The sequence below is a fragment of the Anomaloglossus baeobatrachus genome, chromosome 7 (genome assembly GCF_048569485.1).
Source record: "Anomaloglossus baeobatrachus isolate aAnoBae1 chromosome 7, aAnoBae1.hap1, whole genome shotgun sequence".
NCBI lineage: Eukaryota > Metazoa > Chordata > Amphibia > Anura > Aromobatidae > Anomaloglossus > Anomaloglossus baeobatrachus.
Genome location: NC_134359.1, coordinates 248700342 through 248721212, shown reverse-complemented (window position 1 = coordinate 248721212; position 20871 = coordinate 248700342). Strand labels below are relative to the sequence as shown.

Sequence of the window (20871 nt, the reverse complement as noted above, 5' to 3'; positions counted from 1 at the left end):
CCCCACATAATGCCACCACTGTGTCCCCACATAATGCCACCACTGTGTCCCCACATAATGCCACCACTGTGTCCCCACATAATGCCACCACTGTGTCCCCACATAATGCCACCACTGTGTCCCCACATAATGCCACCACTGTGTCCCCACATAATGCCACCACTGTGCCTCCACATAATAATGCCCCCACTGTGACCCCACATAGTAATGCCACCACTGTGCCCCCCACATAATAATGCCCCCACTGAGCCTCCACATAATAATGCCCCTACTGTGCCCCCCATTGTAATCCCACCACTGTGCCTCCACATAATGCCCCCACTGTGCCCCCCACATAATGCCACCACTGTGCCCCCCACATAGTAATGCCACCACTGTGCCCCCCACATAGTAATGCCACCACTGTGCCCCCCACATAGTAATGCCACCACTGTGCCCCCACATAGTAATGCCACCACTGTGCCCCCACATAGTAATGCCACCACTGTGCCCCCACATAGTAATGCCACCACTGTGCCCCCACATAATGCCACCACTGTGTCCCCACATAATGCCACCACTGTGTCCCCACATAATGCCACCACTGTGTCCCCACATAATGCCACCACTGTGTCCCCACATAATGCCACCACTGTGTCCCCACATAATGCCACCACTGTGTCCCCACATAATGCCACCACTGTGTCCCCACATGATGCCACCACTGTGTCCCCACATAATGCCACCACTGTGTCCCCACATAATGCCACCACTGTGTCCCCACATAATGCCACCACTGTGTCCCCACATAATGCCACCACTGTGTCCCCACATAATGCCACCACTGTGTCCCCACATAATGCCACCACTGTGTCCCCACATAATGCCACCACTGTGTCCCCACATAATGCCACCACTGTGTCCCCACATGATGCCACCACTGTGTCCCCACATGATGCCACCACTGTGCCCCCACATGATGCCACCACTGTGCCCCCACATGATGCCACCACTGTGCCCCCACATAATGCCACCACTGTGCCCCCACATAATGCCACCACTGTGCCCCCCACATAATTATGCCACTACTGTGCCCCCCACATATTAATGCCACCATTAAAACTAAGAATGCCACCATTACACCGTAAAATTCCTCCTTTCTGTTCTCTAGATGGTAAAATTGCCCCCTAGAAAATATTAATGCCCTGTGTAAGTGCCCTAGAAAAGTGCCCACATATTGCTCCTAGATAGTAATAGAGCCCCCAGTGTTCCCGTAACGGTCACAATGGACGTGACGGAGGAACGGAGGGACAGAGGGACAGATGGACGGTGGGGGGGTCTCACAGCAAGTGGGGGGTTCTCACAGCAGGTGGGAGGTCTCACAGCAGGTGGGGGGCCTCACAGCAGGTGGAGGGGTCTCACAGCAGGTGGAGGGGTCTCACAGCAGGTGGAGGGGTCTCACAGCAGGTGGAGGGGTCTCACAGCAGGTGGAGGGGTCTCACAGCAGGTGGGGGGTCTCACAGCAGGTGGTGGGGGGGTCACAGCAGGTGGTGGGGGGGTCACAGCAGGTGGGGGTGGGGTCACAGTAGGTGGGGGTGGGGGTCACAGCAGGTGGGGGAAGGTGAGAGGTGGGAGAGGGGCAGCAGATGAGGGAGGGGGGCAGCGGCTGATGGGGGAGGCAGTGGCAGATGGAGGGAAGGCAGCAGATGGGTTCAGTGCTGCTGGATCAGGGGCAGTGACTGCTGCAGCCGGCGGCTGATGGGTGGGGGCAGGAGCAATGGCGGCGGCTGAAAAAAGACAGTGTCTTTAAACTTACCGATCGCTCCCCTCACCTTCCACGGACGCTGGAGTGAAGCTGAGGGGAGTGGTCACCGGCCCGAGATCCACAGTGATTGGAGAGATCGGTCACAAGGCCGATCTCTCCAATCAGAGCTGGGGGCGGGTGAAACTGAGGTCACCCAGCTCCAGCCAATGATCGGTGCTACAGCTGCACTGATCAGGGCTGGATTTTTATGTTTCAGCCATTTTCAATGGTTGGAACATTACAGTGGCTGTGATTGGCTGCCGAACGCCGCTCAGCCAATCACAGCCTCCTTAGGTCCAGGGAGGAGACACCACCCCTCCTGAGGTCAGGCAGAGGGCCCCTCCTCCCCGTATCTAAGGTATTTGCAGCGATCACAGCCACCGGGGCCACGATCTCGCCATGACGTACTGGGTACGTCATGGGTCCTTAAGCACCAGGGAGCTATGACGTACCCCGTACGTTTTCAGGCTCTAGTGGCCCGATCCCGCTTGGGGCCCCTGTGCAACTGCAGGTGCTGTCAGTGCAACGTCCCCACCCACCCCCTGCCCATGGGGCCCGGTGAGCAGAGAAATGAAAGGGGAGGGGCCCGGGCTGTCAGCGTGTCCAGGCCCCGCCTCCTGCTCACTGCACGACTAGCCCGCCCTGCGCAGTGTACTGTTAACGGCCCCTGCGCTGGGCGCCGGGGAGCAAAGGAATGAAAGGGGAGGGGCCTGTCAGCGTGTCCGGGCCCCCCCTCCTGCCTGCTGCTCACCGGGCCCGCTAGTGCTACAGGAGTTCCACTAGTAATGCCCTGCCCTGCCGCAGAGGTTAACTATATCGGCGCGCGCTGTTCAGGCTGATATAGTTAATGGTATCGCAGCTCTAAGTGGGACCCCTCTGAGCACGGGGCCCGGGGCGGCCGCACCCTCTGCCCCCCCCCGCTAGCTACGCTACTGGTTCTTACCCTTAGGCTATGTGCCCATGGGACTCTGTATCTGCGGATTTTTCTGCATCAAAATCCGCAGCTTTCCCCCGGAATCCGCACCTTTTCATAGGTGCGGATTTGACGCGGATTTTGTTGCAGATTTTGCAATTTTTTTTAATTCAAATTGAATAGGCAAAATCCGCACGAAAATCCGCAACAATAATTGACATGCTGCAGATTTTTCTGCACGAAAATCCGCACGATTTCCGCTGCGGAAAAATCTGCAGCGTGGGCACAGCATTTCCCAAATGCCATAGAAATGGCTGGGGAGTAGCTGTGCTGCAGATTTCTGGAAAATCCGTGGCTTTTCCGCGAGAAATCCGCGGCAAAATCCACGCATTTTCCACAGCGTGGGCACATAGCCTTATACATCATCCGGGGTGTGTGGACTGGTTGGGGCACGTGTGTATGATCTGTAGCCTTAAGGAGGGGGGGGTGGGATTGAGCTGTAGAGTGACATTGACCCCAAATTGTCGCACCTACGTCACAGAGAAGGTCCTGTCTATGATAAGGTGTCTAAAATGTGAGGACAAAATAATATCGGAAGTCACTGTGTCGTAATGTTGTCTGGACCCTGCTCCAGTGACGTCTGCTTCTATCGCTGCTGTACTGACTCTGTGGAGAGCACTTAGTGATAGAGAAGGTGGAGATGATGGAATCAATAAGCAGCTCAGGAGCCACACAAGCGAGTAGTAAAAGCGTCTATCTAGAACATTCCATGTGAGTTTTCCTTGTATCTCTGACTATTATATTATTACTTTCACAGCTTTGAAATCTGAGTAAAGATCTGAAGAATACCAGTGCTAAAGCCATAATGGCGAAAGGAGAAAGTGATGTGCGGGATGGTGAGCGATGCAAAGAGGACATTCTTACAGGTAACTGCTCCGGTGAGGAGTCACCACTAGTGTTGGGTGGACCCGGACTGTAAAAGTCTGGATCCGCACGGTTTCAAAGGTGCCCAGGTACCAGACCCTGGCCCAAGATTCCAGATATTGATCCGGATCTGGGACTGGGGGGAAAAAGAATAAGGGAAAAATTAAGAAAATAAGGTAGAAGCAAATGCTTCATGCTTACGAAGGCTCCAGCATGGCTGTACACTGCTCCAGCTGCCTCTCCTTCACTTCCTGGGCCGCTCATCATTGTTCATCCATATGCACTGCTTTTCCCGCCCATCGGCCATCCTGGCGTGTGTAGCACCCCTGCGGTGTCAGGTGCCACAAATGTAACGTGGAAACCCAAACCCCGGAATATCCGTGCCAGTCAAGACACCAGCACCTTCAGGCCACATACACAACCCCAATTCCAGACTGGGAGACTGCCTAGCAACAGGTAAAAGGGATGGTCACTGACTGGATAGTTGCAACCCAATCTGTAGGGAGAGACCCACCAGCAAGGGGAGGGGCCAGTGGTCAGTTGGGAAGTTGGCGGGAAGTAGTGAGTGAGAAGAAAGTGAGTTGGTTAGGAGTAGGAAGAGGAGAGTTGAGAGTAGTAGTCGGAGGAGTGAAAGAGAGAAGTAAAGAAAGAAAGGTGTAGCAAGACCTGCAGTAACAACGAAACGCTGTAACAGGAGTGAGGGACTGTGGAGTAAGGAACCAGGACTCCAGGGACCGTGGGATACCCGTGGAAATGGAATACTCCAGGAAACGCAGGGCGCCTGTGGAGGTCTGGAACCTAGGCTCACAGGACTCAGCACGAGGCGGGGTGCAGACCGTAGGACAGCGGGACACTTTATGGTCAACTGTTAAATCTGCCAGGAAAGAAGATCTCCAGGGTCCATCGCCAACCAAGGGGAGCGGGAACACCTGGAACCAGCACCAACAGGTCCAAGCACTGAAACTATAATACTGGTGTGGACTGTTTCCTTATCGCCTCCGTACACTTACACAGACGGTCCCACACTACATTCCCCATCATCCACTGCTGGGGCCTAGCCCTGCTTGCGCAGGGCCCAAAACACCTAAGCTGCATTACTCCACCAGCCCCAGCAGGACCCTGAAGCGGCGGCTTTAAATAACATAGTCTCACACCGCAAGTGGCGTAGTCGAAAAACTCCTTATTTTTATTTCTCCTTTTTCTTTTATTTTCACTCCTTTTTATTCGGACCGACCCCCAGAGTCACGCAACCGGGCATCGGCCGCAACCACAACTGTCCTCCACACTGCGCACCACGCACCCGAGACCAAGTACCCCACAGCCCTGGGGTGTCACACGTGTGTGATTGGTTGCAGTCAGACGTGCCCCCAGCCTATGTGACAGCGTCTGACTGGAATCCATCACAGGCACTGTCTGGGTCACTATCGCGGTGCAAAAATAAATAAAACAATTGGTCTAGGGCCCCCCATTTTATGATACCCAGCACAGATAAAGCATAGTCAGTAAGGAAAAAAAAAAAAAAGAAAAGGAACAAGACTTCAGCTTACCTTAGGCAACTGCGCTCCAGAACTTGCAGGTCCTTGTGGTCCTCCAGGCTGGCCAGGCTGGTGTATAGCTGGGAAGGAGTTAAGAATGGATCCAGCACCTCAATCCAGTATATTAAAATATTAAAATAGAAAAAATGTATTAGATATTTAAAATCCAACGGATCCAAAACTTAAGAGAACACGCATAGGGGCACCTTACGCGTTTCGGACAATAAATAAAAACAAGTCCTTAGTCATAGGTGACTATACATACATCAGACACGTTTTAAATACTCAAAGGCAAACTCCCAAATGAGCACAAGAGGACAAGAAACGCCCAAGCTCTGCAATGGGGACAGGGTGAAGCAAATCAGCTGAAAATGTTATATACTGACAGCTAGCAAGAAACATGCATTTTTCTATATTGTATATAAGTTTAATTTACTACATATCCGCGCATATAAACGCATGTGTCCCCATGCGCCCATAGAAAAATAATTGAATTTGATATAAGAATAGAAAGAAAAAAAAACGACTTTTTTTAAAAAGCTATGCAGAGGCCAAGTGGATTATGAAACTGGATGCCCGATATTCCAATGATCTGAATTATCGCTCAGACCTGTGGTATATACTATGATTTTGTATCGATACATGTGCGCGGGTATACATGCATATATGAGTGTCCATATGCGGTTATCTCATTATAATAATTTTTTATTTCAAATTTATATGCAAATATATATATATATTTTTTATTTAAATTTGAAATAAAAAATTGTCTCTTTCTCCGTCTGTCTCTTTCCAGGTCTGTCTCTTTCCCTGTCTGTTTGTGCCTGTCTCTATCTTTCTGTTTCTTTCTCCAGCTGTCTCTTTCCCCGTCTGTCTCGCCTCTTTTCCTGTCTCTTTCCCTGTCTGTCTCCCCATCTCTTTTCCTGTCACTTTCCCGGTCTGCTTGTCCCTGTCTCTTTCCTTGTCTGTCTCTATTTCTCTGTCTCTTTCCTCATCTGTCTTTGTCTGTCCCTGTCTGCCTGTCTCTGTCCCTGTCTGCCTGTCTCTGTCCCTGTCTGCCTGTCTCTGTCCCTGTCTGCCTGTTTCTGTCCCTGTCTGCCTGTCTCTGTCTGTCTCTTTCCCCGTCTGTCTCTTTCCCCGTCTGTCTCTTTCCCCGTCTGTCTCTTTCCCAATCTGTCTCGGTCTGTCTCTTTCCCTGTCTGTCTCTCTGTTTCTTTCCCTGTCTGTCTCTTTCCCCGTCTGTCTCTCTCTGTCTCTCAATCCGTCTCCCCACTGACATCTTATTACCTTACATATAAGCTTCTTGTACTAACAATGTTCTTTGTTCCTTTAGCAACCAATCACAGCTGCTATTAATAACCTGTAGTTCCAGGCTCCATTCACTTTAATGGAGGCAGGTTTTTGGAGAGTAACTGTAAAGCGCAGAGTTAAATTTTCCTGTCAAAACATAGTCTACGATGTTCGATGTTCCCTGGGTCACATGAGGCGTCTGTGCAAAATTTCGTGATTGTAAATGCGACGGTACAGATTCCTTTAGCGGACACACACACACACACACACACACACACACACACACACACACATACATACATACACTCAGCTTTATATATTAGATTATTCAGGATACAAGCAAAGAAATATAAATCAAACTATCCAGGCAACAACCAATCACAGGCGCCGGTGAGCAGGGAAAGCAGTGCATATGAAATGAGCCTAATGCACAGTGCATATGAAGCAGTATGCATAAGCAGTGCATATGAAGTGAATGCGCACAGCCTGGGAGCAACAAGACAGGCACAATATGAGCACCTCCTGCACTCTGTGACATGACTGATGGGGTACTAGTGGTCCACTTGCGATAGCCACTGAAGAATAGACATCATTTCCTCAGCCCACACTGGGGTATGTAGTATGCAATCCAATTATTTGTTATTATTCAAGCAAGGTCAGGCTACAGACATGTCAATAATAATATTAATGCGAACATATAAATGTACTGTTGTTCGCTGGCTCTCCTAAATCCTCCATCAACAGAAACATTTGGGCCATCAATGCTTGTTGCAGGCCAATATTTGCTTGTGTAATAAACCCTTAGGGGTGCTTCACACATAGCGACAGCGACAACGACGTCGCTGTTACGTCACCATTTTCTGAGATGTAACAACGACCTGGTAAGTCGCTGTTATGATCGCTGCTTTAGCTGTCAAACACAGCGACGCAGCAGCGATCATAACATCGCTACATGTGCAGAGAGCAGGGAGCCGCGCACACTGCTTAGCGCTGGCTCCTTGCTCTCCTAGCTACAGTACACATCGGGTTAATTAACCCGATGTGTACTGCAGCTACATGTGCAGAGAGCCGGAGCCGGCAGCACAGGCAGCGTGAGAGCTGCGGAGGCTGGTAACTAAGGTAAATATCGGGTAACCACCTTGGTTACCCGATGTTTACCCTGGTTACAGCTTACCGCAGCTGCCAGATGCCGGCTCCTGCTCCCTGCTCGCTTCATTTCGTCGCTCTCTCGCTGTCACACACAGCGATCTGTGTGTCACAGCGGGAGAGCGCCTTTGAAGAAAACGAACCAGGGCTGTGTGTAACGAGCAGCGATCTCGCAGCAGGGGCCAGATCGCTGCTCAGTGTCACACACAGCGAGATCACTAATGAGGTCACTGTTGCGTCACCAAAACCGTGACATAGCAGCGATTTCGGTAGCGATCTCGCTATGTGTGAAGCACCCCTTAGGCTATGTTCAGTATTTGGACAGTGTGTTATATTAGTGATAAGTGACCTGTGTATGTTTATATTTGCCGAGTTTGGCCGGACTTGGTTCGGAACCCGAACTAGACCCCGAACATCAAACCCTATGCAAGTCAATGTAGACCTGAACTTGTTTGCTGTATAATAGTCTTATGAAAGGGCTAAGGGGGGCTGAAAAATAAAGCAAAATGGGCAAGATTGCCCTGCAAAAACAAATCGCCTGTTTTTCATAACCACTGCAGGTAAAGTGGACAGATAGGGTCAGCAACCCTTAGCTGTCAGCTTCACCTTGGATACTTATCAAAAATAGAGGGGATCCCATGCCATTATTTTGAACTAGAAGGTGGCCCGATTCTAACGCATCGGGTATTCTACAATTTACGTATTGTGTAGTTAATGTATGATTTTTGTTATATATATACGTATATATATATATATATATATATATATATATATATATATATATATATATATATATATATATATATACAGTGCCTACAAGTAGTATTCAACCCCCTGCAGATTTAGCAGGTTTACACATTCGGAATTAACTTGGCATTGTGACATTTGGACTGTAGATCAGCCTGCAAGTGTGAAATGCACTGCAGCAAAAAAAGAATGTTATTTCTTTTTTTTTTTTTTTTTTTTAAATTGTGAAAAGTTTATTCAGAGGGTCATTTATTATTCAACCCCTCAAACCACCAGAATTCTGTTTGGTTCCCCTAAAGTATTAAGAAGTATTTCAGGCACAAAGAACAATGAGCTTCACATGTTTGGATTAATTATCTCTTTTTCCAGCCTTTTTTGACTAATTAAGACCCTCCCCAAACTTGTGAACAGCACTCATACTTGGTCAACATGGGAAAGACAAAGGAGCATTCTAAGGCCATCAGAGACCAGATCGTGGAGGGTCACAAGGCTGGCAAGGGGTACAAAACCCTTTCCAAGGAGTTGGGCCTACCTGTCTCCACTGTTGGAAGCATCATCCGGAAGTGGAAGGCTTATAGAACTACTGTTAGCCTTCCATGGCCTGGACAGCCTTTGAAAGTTTCCACCCGTGCCGAGGCCAGGCTTGTCCGAAGAGTCAAGGCTAACCCAAGGACAACAAGGAAGGAGCTCCAGGAAGATCTCATGGCAGTGGGGACATTGGTTTCAGTCAATACCATAAGTAACGTACTCCACCGCAATGGTCTCCGTTCCAGACGAGCCCGTAAGGTACCTTTACTTTCAAAGCGTCATGTCAAGGCTCGTCTACAGTTTGCTCATGATCCCTTGGAGGACTCTGAGACAGACTGGTTCAAGGTTCTCTGGCCTGATGAGACCAAGATCGAGATCTTTGGTGCCAACCACACACGTGATGTTTGGAGACTGGATGGCACTGCATACGACCCCAAGAATACCATCCCTACAGTCAAGCATGGTGGTGGCAGCATCATGTTGTGGGGCTGTTTCTCAGCCAAGGGGCCTGGCCATCTGGTCTGCATCCATGGGAAGATGGATAGCACGGCCTACCTGGAGATTTTGGCCAAGAACCTCCGCTCTTCCATCAAGGATCTTAAGATGGGTCGTCATTTCATCTTCCAACAAGACAACGACCCAAAGCACACAGCCAAGAGAACCAAGGCCTGGTTCAAGAGGGAAAAAATCAAGGTGTTGCAGTGGCCTAGTCAGTCTCCTGACCTTAACCCAATTAAAAACTTGTGGAAGGAGCTCAAGATTAAAGTCCACATGAGACACCCAAAGAACCTAGATAACTTGGAGAAGATCTGCAAGGAGGAGTGGGCCAAGATAACTCCAGAGACCTGTGCCGGCCTGATCAGGTCTTATAAAAGACGATTATTAGCTGTAATTGCAAACAAGGGTTATTCCACAAAATATTAAACCTAGGGGTTGAATAATAATTGACCCACACTTTTATGTTGAAAATTTGTTAAAATTTAACTGAGCAACATAACTTGTTGGTTTGTAAGATTTATGCATCTGTTAATAAATCCTGCTCTTGTTTGAAGTTTGCAGGCTCTAACTTATTTGCATCTTATCAAACCTGCTAAATCTGCAGGGGGTTGAATACTACTTGTAGGCACTGTATATATATATATATGTTGTTGTGTGTAGTTGCCAAGTGTTTGTGTAGGGCACTGTAAATGTTCTGAGTGTTGTTTGGGTGGGGGGGTGTGAGAGCGGTGTTTGTGTGTTGCGTTATGTGTGTTGCGTTGTTTGTGGAGCGCTGTGTGTCTGCAGCATTGTGTGTGTGTTGTGCTGTGTGTGTTGCGCGGTTTGTGTGGCTGTGGGGTGCGTGTGTGTGTTTTTGGGGAGGTATGTTTTGTGCAATGTGTGTATGTTGCGTGGTATGTGCGTATATTTGTGTATGCCGCGGTGTTTGTGTGTTGGGTGTTGTGTGTGTGCGGCATTGTCTGTGTGTGTGGGTGTCTGTGTAGGGCGGTGTTTGTGGTTCCCAGTGTGTGTGTGGTGTGTTATGCGGTGCGCCTGTGGCAATGTGTGTGTGTTTTGGGGGGAGGTGTGCACCTCCATCGTGCTCCATCCCCCATGCTGCACACCCCTCATCGTGCTCCATCCCCCATGCTGCGCACCCCCCATCATGCTCCTTCCTCCATGCTGCGCATCCCCATCGTGCTCCATCCCCCATGCTCCGCACCCCCCTTCATGCTCCATCCCCCATGCTGTGCACCCCTCATCGTGTTCCATCCCCTATGCTGCGCACCCCCCATCGTGCTCCATCCTTCATGCTGCGCACCCCCTCCTGTGCTCCATCCCCCATGCTGCGCACCCCCCATCGTGCTCCGTCCTTCATGCTGCGCACCCCCTATTGTGCTCCATCCCCCATGCTGCGCACCCCCCATCTTGCTCCATCCCCCATGCTGCACACCACCCATCGTGCTCCATCCTCCATGCTGCGCACCCCTCATCGTGCTCCATCCTCCATGCTGCGCACCCCCCCATCGTGCTCCATCCTCCATGCTGTGCACCCCCCCATCGTGCTCCATCTCCCATGCTGCGCACCCCCCATCATGCTCCATCCCCCATGCTGGGGCCGCCGGGGGCGGGGCCGAGCATGCCAACGTGTGCCGGGAGCGGGGCTGAGCAGGCGCGGCGTCAGTGTATGCCGGCTTCCTGCACATGTGTACCGGGAGCCGGTGTACGCTGGTAACCATGATACACATCGGGTAACTAAGGAAAGCGCTTCCTATAGTTACCCGATGTGTATCATGGTTACCAGCGTACACCGGCTCCGTCACGATCCCAGCATCGCAAAGTTATGTCTGGGGGCGGGGCCGAGCATGCCAATGTGTGCCGGGGGCGGGGCCGAACGGGCGAGGCGTTAGCGTATGCTGGCTCCCTGCACATGTGTACCGGAAGCCGGTGTACGCTGGAGCGGGCGATGTGTGTGGAGGGTCGTGGCGAGCGGCCAATCCATGCGGGGGGCGGGGCCAGGCCGAGGCGAGTGGCCAATCCGTAGGGGGGGCGGGGCCAGGCCGAGCCCAGCGGCCAATCCGTCAGTTGTCACTTTAACGACACTGTCACTGTAACGACACAATTTTGGAGCAAGACAGACAGACAGAATAAGGCAATTATATATAGACTAGAAGGTGGCCCGATTCTACGCATCGGGTATTCTAGAATTTACGTATTGTGTAGTTAATGTATGATTTTTGTTATATATATATAGATGTTGTTGTGTGTAGTTACCAAGTGTTTGTGTAGGAGCTGTACATGTTCTGGGTGTTGTCTGGGTGTGGCGGGGGGTGAGAGCGGTGTTGTTTGTGTGTTGCGTTGTTTGTTGAGCGCTGTGTGTCTGTAGCGTTGTGTGTGTGTGTGTGTGTTGCGCGGTTTGTGTGGGTGTGGTGTGTTTTGGGGGGAGGTATGTTTTGTGCAATGTGTGTGTTGCATGATATGTGCGTATATTTATGTATGCGGCGGTGTTTGTGTGTTGGGTGTGTGCAGCGTTGTCTGTGTGTGTGGGTGTCTGTGTAGGGCGGTGTTTGTGGTTCCCAGTGTGTGTGTGGTGTGTTGTGTGTGTTGGGGGAGGTGTGCACCTCCCATCGTGCTCCATCCGCCATGCTGCGCACCCCCCATTGTGCTCCATCCGCTATGCTGCGCACTCCCAAACGTGCTCCATCCGCCATGCTGCGCACTCCCAAACGTGCTCCATCTGCCATGCTGCGCACTCCCAAACGTGCTCCATCCGCCATGCTGCGCACTCCCAAACGTGCTCCATCCGCCATGCTGCGCACTCCCAAACATGCTCCATTCGCCATGCTGCGCACTCCCAAACGTGGTCCATCCGCCATGCTGCGCACTCCCAAACGTGCTCCATCCCCCATGCTGCGCACTCCTCATCGTGCTCCATCCCCCATGCTGCGCACCCCCCATCGTGCACCATCCCCCATGCTGCACCAGCATCAGCCTCTCTGCCCCCAGCATCAGCCTCTCTCCTCCCAGCATCAGCCTCTCTCCTCCCAGCATCAGCCTCTCTCCTCCCAGCATCAGCCTCTCTCCTCCCAGCATCAGCCTCTCTGTCCCCAGCATCAGCCTCTCTCCTCCCAGCCTCAGCCTCCCCCAGCATCAGCCTCCCTCTCCCAGCCTTCCCCAGGATCAGCCTCTCTCCTCCCAGCCTCCGTCCTCCCAGCCTTCCCCAGCATCAGCTTTCCCCTCCCAGCCTCCCTCAGCATCAGCCTCTCTCCTCCCAGCCTCAGCCTCTCTCCTGCCAGCCTCCCCCAGCATCAGCCTCTCTCCTTCCAGCCTCCCTCAGCATCAGCCTCCCCTTCCCAGCCTTCCCCAGGATCAGCCTCTCTCCTCCCAGCCTCCTTCCTCCCAGCCTCCCCCTCCCAGCCTCCCTCAGAATCAGCCTTCCTCTCCCAGTCTCCCCCCAGCATCAGCCTCCCCAAGCATCAGCCTCCACCAGCATCAGCCTCTCTCCTTCCAGCCTCCCCCAGCATCAGCCTCCCCAAGCATCAGCCTCCACCAGCATCAGCCTCCCTCATCCCAGCCTCCCCCAGCATCAGCCTCCCCCTCCCAGCCTCCCCCAGCATCAGCCTCTCTCCTCCCAGCATCAGCCTCTCTCCTCCCAGCATCAGCCTCTCTCCTCCCAGCCTTCCCCAGCATCAGCCTCTCTCCTCCCAGCCTCCCCCAGCATCAGCCTCCTCCAGCATCAGCGTCTCTTCTTCCAGCCTCCCCCAGCATCAGCCTCTCTCCTTCCAGCCTCCCCCAGCATCAGCCTCCCTCTCCCAGCCTTCCCCAGGATCAGCCTCTCTCCTCCCAGCCTCCGTCCTCCCAGCCTTCCCCAGCATCAGCTTTCCCCTCCCAGCCTCCCTCAGCATCAGCCTTCCCCAGCATCAGCCTCTCTCCTCCCAGCCTCAGCCTCTCTCCTTCCAGCCTCCCGCAGCATCAGCCTCTCTCCTTCCAGCCTCCCTCAGCATCAGCCTCCCCTTCCCAGCCTTCCCCAGGATCAGCCTCTCTCCTCCCAGCCTCCTTCCTCCCAGCCTCCCCCTCCCAGCCTCCTTCAGCATCAGCCTTCCCCTCCCAGTCTCCCCCAGCATCAGCCTCCCCCTCCCAGCCTTCCCCAAGATCAGCCTCTCTGCTCCCAGCCTCCTCCAGCACGCCGTGCTCCTCTGCCGACACTCACACACCCGATCGCATACACTCACACACACCCGATCGCATACACTCACACACACCCGATCGCATACACTCACACACACCCGATCGCATACACTCACACACACCCGATCGCATACACTCACACCCGATCGCATACACTCACACACACCCGATCGCATACACTCACACACACCCGATCGCATACACTCACACACACCCGATCGCATACACTCACACACACCCGATCGCATACACTCACACACACCCGATCGCATACACTCACACACACAGACACTGACGATATCGCACATACGCGCTCACACTCACAACATCCGGAGATACCACATGCTTCTGGCCATGTGATCCTCCGTCAGGTCCTGGAAGGTCACAACAGCACAGTATCGAGGCAGAGAAGCAAGGGATATCGCCGGATGCTGTGAGTGTGTGGATGCGATGTGATGTGTATGTGAGGTGTGTGTGAGAGTGAGTGTGATCTGATGTGGGTGTATGTGTGTGTGTGTGCTGTTATGTGTGTGCGTGTGGATCTTCCGCCGCTGCAGGACCTTGATGCGCTTGTAACCAGCTGGTAACTATGCTAGCATGGTTACCAACGTATCCACACCACTCCCGTGTGAGCGGGGGGCGGGGGGGGAAGTACAGTACTCACCTCCGTGACAGCCATGTCAGTTCGGGGAATGCGCGGGGGGGGAGGGTGGGGGGGAGTACAGTACTCACCTCCGTGACAGCCGTGTCAGTTTGGGGAATGCGCGGGGGGGAGGGGGGCGGGGCCAGAGCTAGCGTGCATTGCGTGAGGGGGGCGGGGCGTGGCGTGGCCGAATTGCCAATGCCTGCAGGGTGCCGGGGCGAGAGGCCAATCTGTGGGGGGGGCGGAGCCTGGGCGAGCGGCTGGCCAATCCGTGTGGGGGCGCAGCCTGGGCGAGCGGCCAATCCGTGGGGGGAACGGGCCCATGGCGAGCCCAGCGGCCAATCAGCTTTGTGTCACCGTAAGGACATAATTTTGGAGCATGACAGACAGACAGACAGACAGACAGAATAAGGCAATTATATATATAGATTATTTAAATAAATACTTTAAAAAAAATGATGTGGGCTCCAGCCAAGGTAAAGCAGACAGCTGGAGGCTGGTGTTATCAGGCGGGGGGAAGTTATTTGACTTTTCTCAACCTGAAAATAGAAGCCTGCAGCCGCCCCAAAAGTTCCACATCCATTAGATGCACCGATTCTGGCGCTTCACCTGGCTCTTCCTGATTGCCCTTGTGCGGTGGCAATTGGGGTAATGGTTTTGAGGTTTGTGTCAGCTTTGAATTTACAGCTGGCATGAAGCCCAGGGGTTAGTAATGGATAGACGTGTATCAGACTCCCCCATTACTAACCCAGCATGTATAAAGAAAAAACACATACAACCAGAAAAAAAAGTTCATTTGAATAAAGACTCCACTTATTAACTGAAAAGGAAATCCTCAAAGTTCTGATGTAATCCAATGGAGTAATGTCCCACAACCCCCATCAATTGCTATGGAGCTACGTTCTCAGAACGAGGCAGTACAGAATTTCTCATGAGCAGTAATGTCAGTAACTTAGTGATATCGCCACTCGTGAAAAATTCGTTGCGGTCGTTGACTGGCAGTGACCTATGGAGCCTTCTTTTGAGAATGTTCTCAGAACCTAGCTCCAAAAGAATTGATGGACATCATGGGACATTATTCTTTTAATTACGTTGGAACTTCCAGAATATCTTTTTATTAATAAATTGGTGAATGTGGGTCTTTATTCAAATAAACTTTATTTTCCCTGCTTGATTTTTTTTTTTTTTAACTATGCTTGCCGGGGTAGTAATGGGGGGTGTCTGATAGACATCTATCCATTACTAACCCCTGAGCTTGATGCCAACTGTCAATTCACAGTTGACATCAGCCCCAAACGTATTACCCTGATTACCACTGCATCAGTGCAATTGGGAAGAGGTGGGCAAAGCAACAGAATTGGCACCTCTAATTAGTACGCCACTTCTGGGTTGGCTGCAGGCTACTATTTTCAGGATGGGAAGGCCAAATAACCATGGGCCTTCCCACCTTGATAATACCAGCCCAAGCTGCCTGCTTTACCTTAGCTGGTTATCAAAAGTAGGTGGAACCCACATCATTTATTTTTTTTCTTTATTGCTCACAGCAGTGTACAGGCAACTTCCGCATGCCATAAACCTTGTTGATTGGCTGCGCACATCCCTATTATACATCAGTATTTTGAGACAATTTCTCAAAGATTGAGCCATAGGGTAAGTACTCCGCCAGCACACTTGCGCTGGCGGAGTATATGCACCACTCGTAGTAGCGTACAAGAAAGGAGAACAATCGAGTGTATACGCAAACAGGAATTTTTATTATCAAAAGGACAAACGCAAGACAGCAAATAAAGGAAGTTAAAAACTACCACTGAATCAAGGGGGGCATACACTGTGATGCAAATATACAATATGGTTATTGTCAATAGCCGTGGGAGAGAGGAACATGTAAAGATACTCTATTAAACCACCAAAATAGGTGTAATATGGTGATGGAATCTGCTGTTCACAGTCTCTATTAGTCGTGGGAGAGCCATGCGGTTTAAAAAAAAAAAAAAAAAAGAAAGATTAGCGGAAAAGATTAGCCGTCGAGGGGAGAGGTGCTGGATATTTGCAACCCTCTAGTCGTGGGAATGAGAGGAGATAAAGATATATTAAAGGATAGTCAAACACGCCGGGGTAAGTGGATTGTACCAATGCTCTATTCAACTGACAGTTGCAGTACATACAATAATAAAATCCAACCCCACCCAGGCATGTAGAGGACCATATCAGCAATTTCTAACAAAGGGCTAATAGTTACCAACAGTTCTTTTGGCAGGCAATTTGCCACAAAATATAAGGTGTAAGTGCGTACCAATAAAAGATGTCAAATGCCAAAAAGAAAGTACATAGTAAAAACCACATGCTCACAAAAAAAAACAAACCAGCCATTGACGTCAAGTATATGAAATCACATAATGCACATACCCAAGAAAGGAAGGGATCGCCACCAACGCGCGTTTCGCGAGGTGTTGTTGCTTCTTCAAGGAGGACAAAACCATGACTGGGTAGAAAGTATTATACTTTTCATCTGATTGTTCCACTCCTGATTTTTGCTTTCAAATACTGATTTAAAATATTTATTAAATACTGAATGTTTGAATGTAGCCTAAGGATCCATTACACAGGCAAATATTGGTTCTTAAAGAAAACATGTCATCTACATTTACATACAGATATGGTGGTAATTTGAAGGGAAATTGTATAGAAATGATCTTGGGCTGTTTTACTAGGAGTGAGTCTATTGGGAGAAAATAAAGTTATATCTTCCCTGCAGCCACTTGTATACAGTCAATGAGGTGGTGCATGAAGCTGTAACAGTCACTGCTCAGTGACAGGTGTCTACTACAGCCTTCTACTTCCTCTGAAGACTGAAAGTGAGCGGCTGTAAGGAGAATATAATTTCATCAGCAGACATCGATTGATGATATAGTAAGTTGTTTGGAGATTATTACCTTTAATTTTCATGTAGCAATGACAGTTTGTTTCCGTTCTATTGTGCCTTTTTGTATTATTGCAAAACATCCTCTATTTACACAAAGGGGATGATACATTGCTGACAGCCATAATTTTTATGCTCGTATAAAATATGCGATCAATGACAAATGTTTTACTCTGTCACTTGATGTTTGCACTGGCCAATGATCGGAAATGAACATTAGTAAAATTGACTCAGTACAAAATCATCACATCATGTAAATGACACTTTATTTAGTTACAAATTGCAAGGTTCTATTATTATCTGATTTTTTTTTTTTTCATTTTTCTTACATTTTTATTATTAAATGAATAAAAGTTTTATTTTGTTCAAAAATCAAATCTTATTCTTGGCAGATGGCCGTACCAGACGCTCCAAAAGACGTCTCGTGTCTTCTAATTTTAAGACAGATAATTGTAACATTGCACAAGATACATATGAAGAGCATGCCAACACCTCAGCCCCTCACACCAAAGGTCTATCACCTGATCCTTTAAAAGTGCTATTTCCTAATTCATCACAGACTGTTGAGCAAAAAAAAAGTCACAGAAGTGTGAAAAATAAAAGAGCACCCACAAGGAAGAAGCTGTTTCCATGTTCAGAATGTAAGAAATCTTTTACTACAAAATCTGATCTTGTTCTACATGAGAGTGTTCACACAGGAGAGAAGCCATTTTCATGCTCAGAATGTGGGAAATATTTTACAAGTAAATCAAATCTAATTACACATGAGAGAAATCACACAGGAGACAAGCCATTTTCATGCTCAGAATGTGAGAAATGTTTTCTATACAAATCTCAACTTGTTAAACATGAGACAAGTCACACAGTAGAGAAGGCATTTTCATGTTCAGAATGTGGAAAATGTTTTACTACGAAATATGATCTTGCACGACATAAGAAAATTCACACTGGTGAGAAGCCATTTTCATGTTCACAATGTGGAAAATGTTTTATTTACAAATCTCATCTTGTTATACATGAGAGAAGTCACACAGGAGAGAAGCCATTTTCATGTTCAGAATGTGAGAAATGTTTTACTACGAAAGTTGATCTTGCTAAACATGAGAGAATTCACACAGGAGTGAAGCCATTTTCATGTTTAGAATGTGGAAAATGTTTTACTACGAAATCTTATCTTGTTACGCATGAAAAAATTCACACAGGAGAGAAGCCATTTTCATGTTCAGAATGTAGAAAAAGTTTTCGTCAGAAATCTCATCTTGTTATGCATGAGAGAATTCACACAGGACAGAAGCTATTTTCATGCTCAGAATGTGAAAAATGTTTTAATTACAAATCTGCACTTGTTATGCATGAGAGACGTCACACAGAAGAGAAGCCATTTTCATGTTCAGAATGTGGAAAATGTTTTACAGGTAAATCAATTCTAGTTAAACATGAGAGAAGTCACACAGGAGATAAGCCATTTTCATGTTCAGAATGTGAGAAATGTTTTATGAGCAAATATCATCTTGTTATACATGAGAGAAGTCACACAGGAGAGAAGCCATTTTCATGTTCAGAATGTGAGAAATCGTTTACTTCAAAATCTCATCTTGTTATACATGAGAGAATTCACAGAGGAGAGAAGCCATTTTCATGCTCAGAATGTGAGAAATGCTTTATTAACAAATTTCATCTTGTTATGCATGAGAGAATTCACACAGGAGAGAAGCCATTTTCATGTTCAGAATGTGAGAAATGTTTTATGAGCAAATCTCATCTTGTTATACATGAGAGAAGTCACACAGGAGAGAAGCCATTTTCATGTTCAGAATGTGAGAAATCGTTTTCTTCAAAATCTCATCTTGTTATACATGAGAGAATTCACAGAGGAGAGAAGCCATTTTCATGCTCAGAATGTGAGAAATGTTTTATTTACAAATCTCATCTTGTTGCACATGAGAGAACTCACACAGGGGATAAGCCATTTTCATGTTCAGAATGTGGAAAATGTTTTTATACGAAATCTGATGTTGCTATACATGAGAGAATTCACACAGGAGAGAAGCCATTTTCATGCTCAGAATGTGGGAAAAATTTTAGAACTAAATCACAATTTGTTCGACATCAGAGAACTCACACTGGGAAGAAACTATTGTAATTCTTTATTTACCAAGGAACATTTTTAAAATCTAACATATTTTACTTTTTGTGAATATTTCAACATATCCCAGTGTAATGGTCAGTATTGTATGAAGATATCCAAAACAGGAATCAAAATGGTGTTTGGACTGTGTACCGCACCCATGTCTGTACTTAGACATCATAAGACTCTTGTGATTCATGCTGATTTAGCCTAATATAACATAATGAAATACATATATCTCAGAATAAGCTCTTTTTGCTGCTTGACCAATAGAAGAAGTGTATGTATTCTTTGATTCTCTCGAAATGGCTTCTTATATTGTCCTTTACTTATTTAAAATCAGTCTTCTTTTCTACATAGACCCGTCTTTATCTCTGGCCTATGTAGATATATCGTATGCATGCCTGACATTTGACTCATGATTTGAAATGCAGACTGTTGAAGACGTGGATGCATCCTTGAATTGCATCACCCCAAATTCCCCCTTATCACCAAATATTCTGAGAATTGTTTTTCCTGACATTTACTTTCTGTAAGTCATAAATTTCAATCAATGTTTTCCGGTGTCTTTCTTATAAAAATTTGGGAAATGTTACAAAAAAATGGAAATATTTGCAATTTTCAAAATTTGAATGTTTATACTTGTAAACCAAATTGTTATACTACGGAAAAAAAGATAAATAATATTTAGAAAAATATATACTTACTGTGCTAACATTCATATACAATTACATAATGTAAGTGATTAAAATATACAGTGGTTACCTGTATATTATTATTATTATTTATTTATAGAGCACCATTAATTCCATGGTGCTGTACATGAGAAGGGGTTACATACAGAATACATACACAAGTTACAGTAGACAGACTAGTACAGAGGGAAGAGGGCCCTACCCTTGTGGGCTTACATTCTATAGGATTGTGGGGAGGAGAGAGTAGGTGGGGTGTAGATCGGGCGGCGGCTCCGCTTGGTGGTCGGGCGGCGGCTCCGCTTGGTGGTTGGGTGGCGACTCCGCTGGGTGGTCGGGCGGCTGCTCCGCTCGGTGGTCGGGCGGCGGCTCCGCTCGGTGGTCGGGCGGCGGCTCCGCACGGTGGCTCCGCATGATAGTGAAGCAGTGAGGTCATTGTAGATTATAGGCATTTCTGAACAGATGGGTTTTCAGGTTCCGTTTGAAGCTTGCAAGGGTAGCAGATAGTCTGACGTGTTGAGGCAGCGAGTTCCAGAAGACTGGGGATGCTCGGGAGAAGTCTTGGAGTCGGTTGCGTGAGGAGCGAATGAGAGAGGAGAAGAGAAGGAGATCTTGGGAGGACCAGAGGTGACGTGCTGAAGTGTAGTGGGAGACTAGTTCAGAGATATACAGAGGAGACAGACTATGCACAGCATTGTACATCTTTGTATATGTTTAAATATATTCACAAAATACTAAGAAGATAAAGACCTGGAATGATGTACTAAATATTAGTCTCCAACCAATGCAGGTACCAATTTAAATAATGTAATTGATAAAAATTGTTTTGCTAAGGATATTTGAATAATTGCATAATAATTCCAAGTGTGGTGAGGGTGAACCCTTTCAATTCCTTGCATGGAAAAACCTGTAGAATCTGAATTGTTGAATTGTGTACTGTAGTAAAATGATAGGAGA

General features: G+C 48.2%; 1 protein-coding gene across 1 annotated transcript in view; it reads left to right on the top strand.

Annotated features, from left to right (window-relative positions):
- The window catches only part of LOC142246684 (uncharacterized), a 91437-nt gene extending 72200 nt beyond the window's left edge, over nt 1-19237 (top strand). The window contains exon 3 of the mRNA XM_075319750.1: nt 17839-19237. Coding sequence (XP_075175865.1) covers nt 17839-19237 — 1399 coding nt within the window. The remainder of the gene's footprint in view (nt 1-17838) is intronic.
- Nucleotides 19238-20871: the final 1634 nt, after the last annotated feature.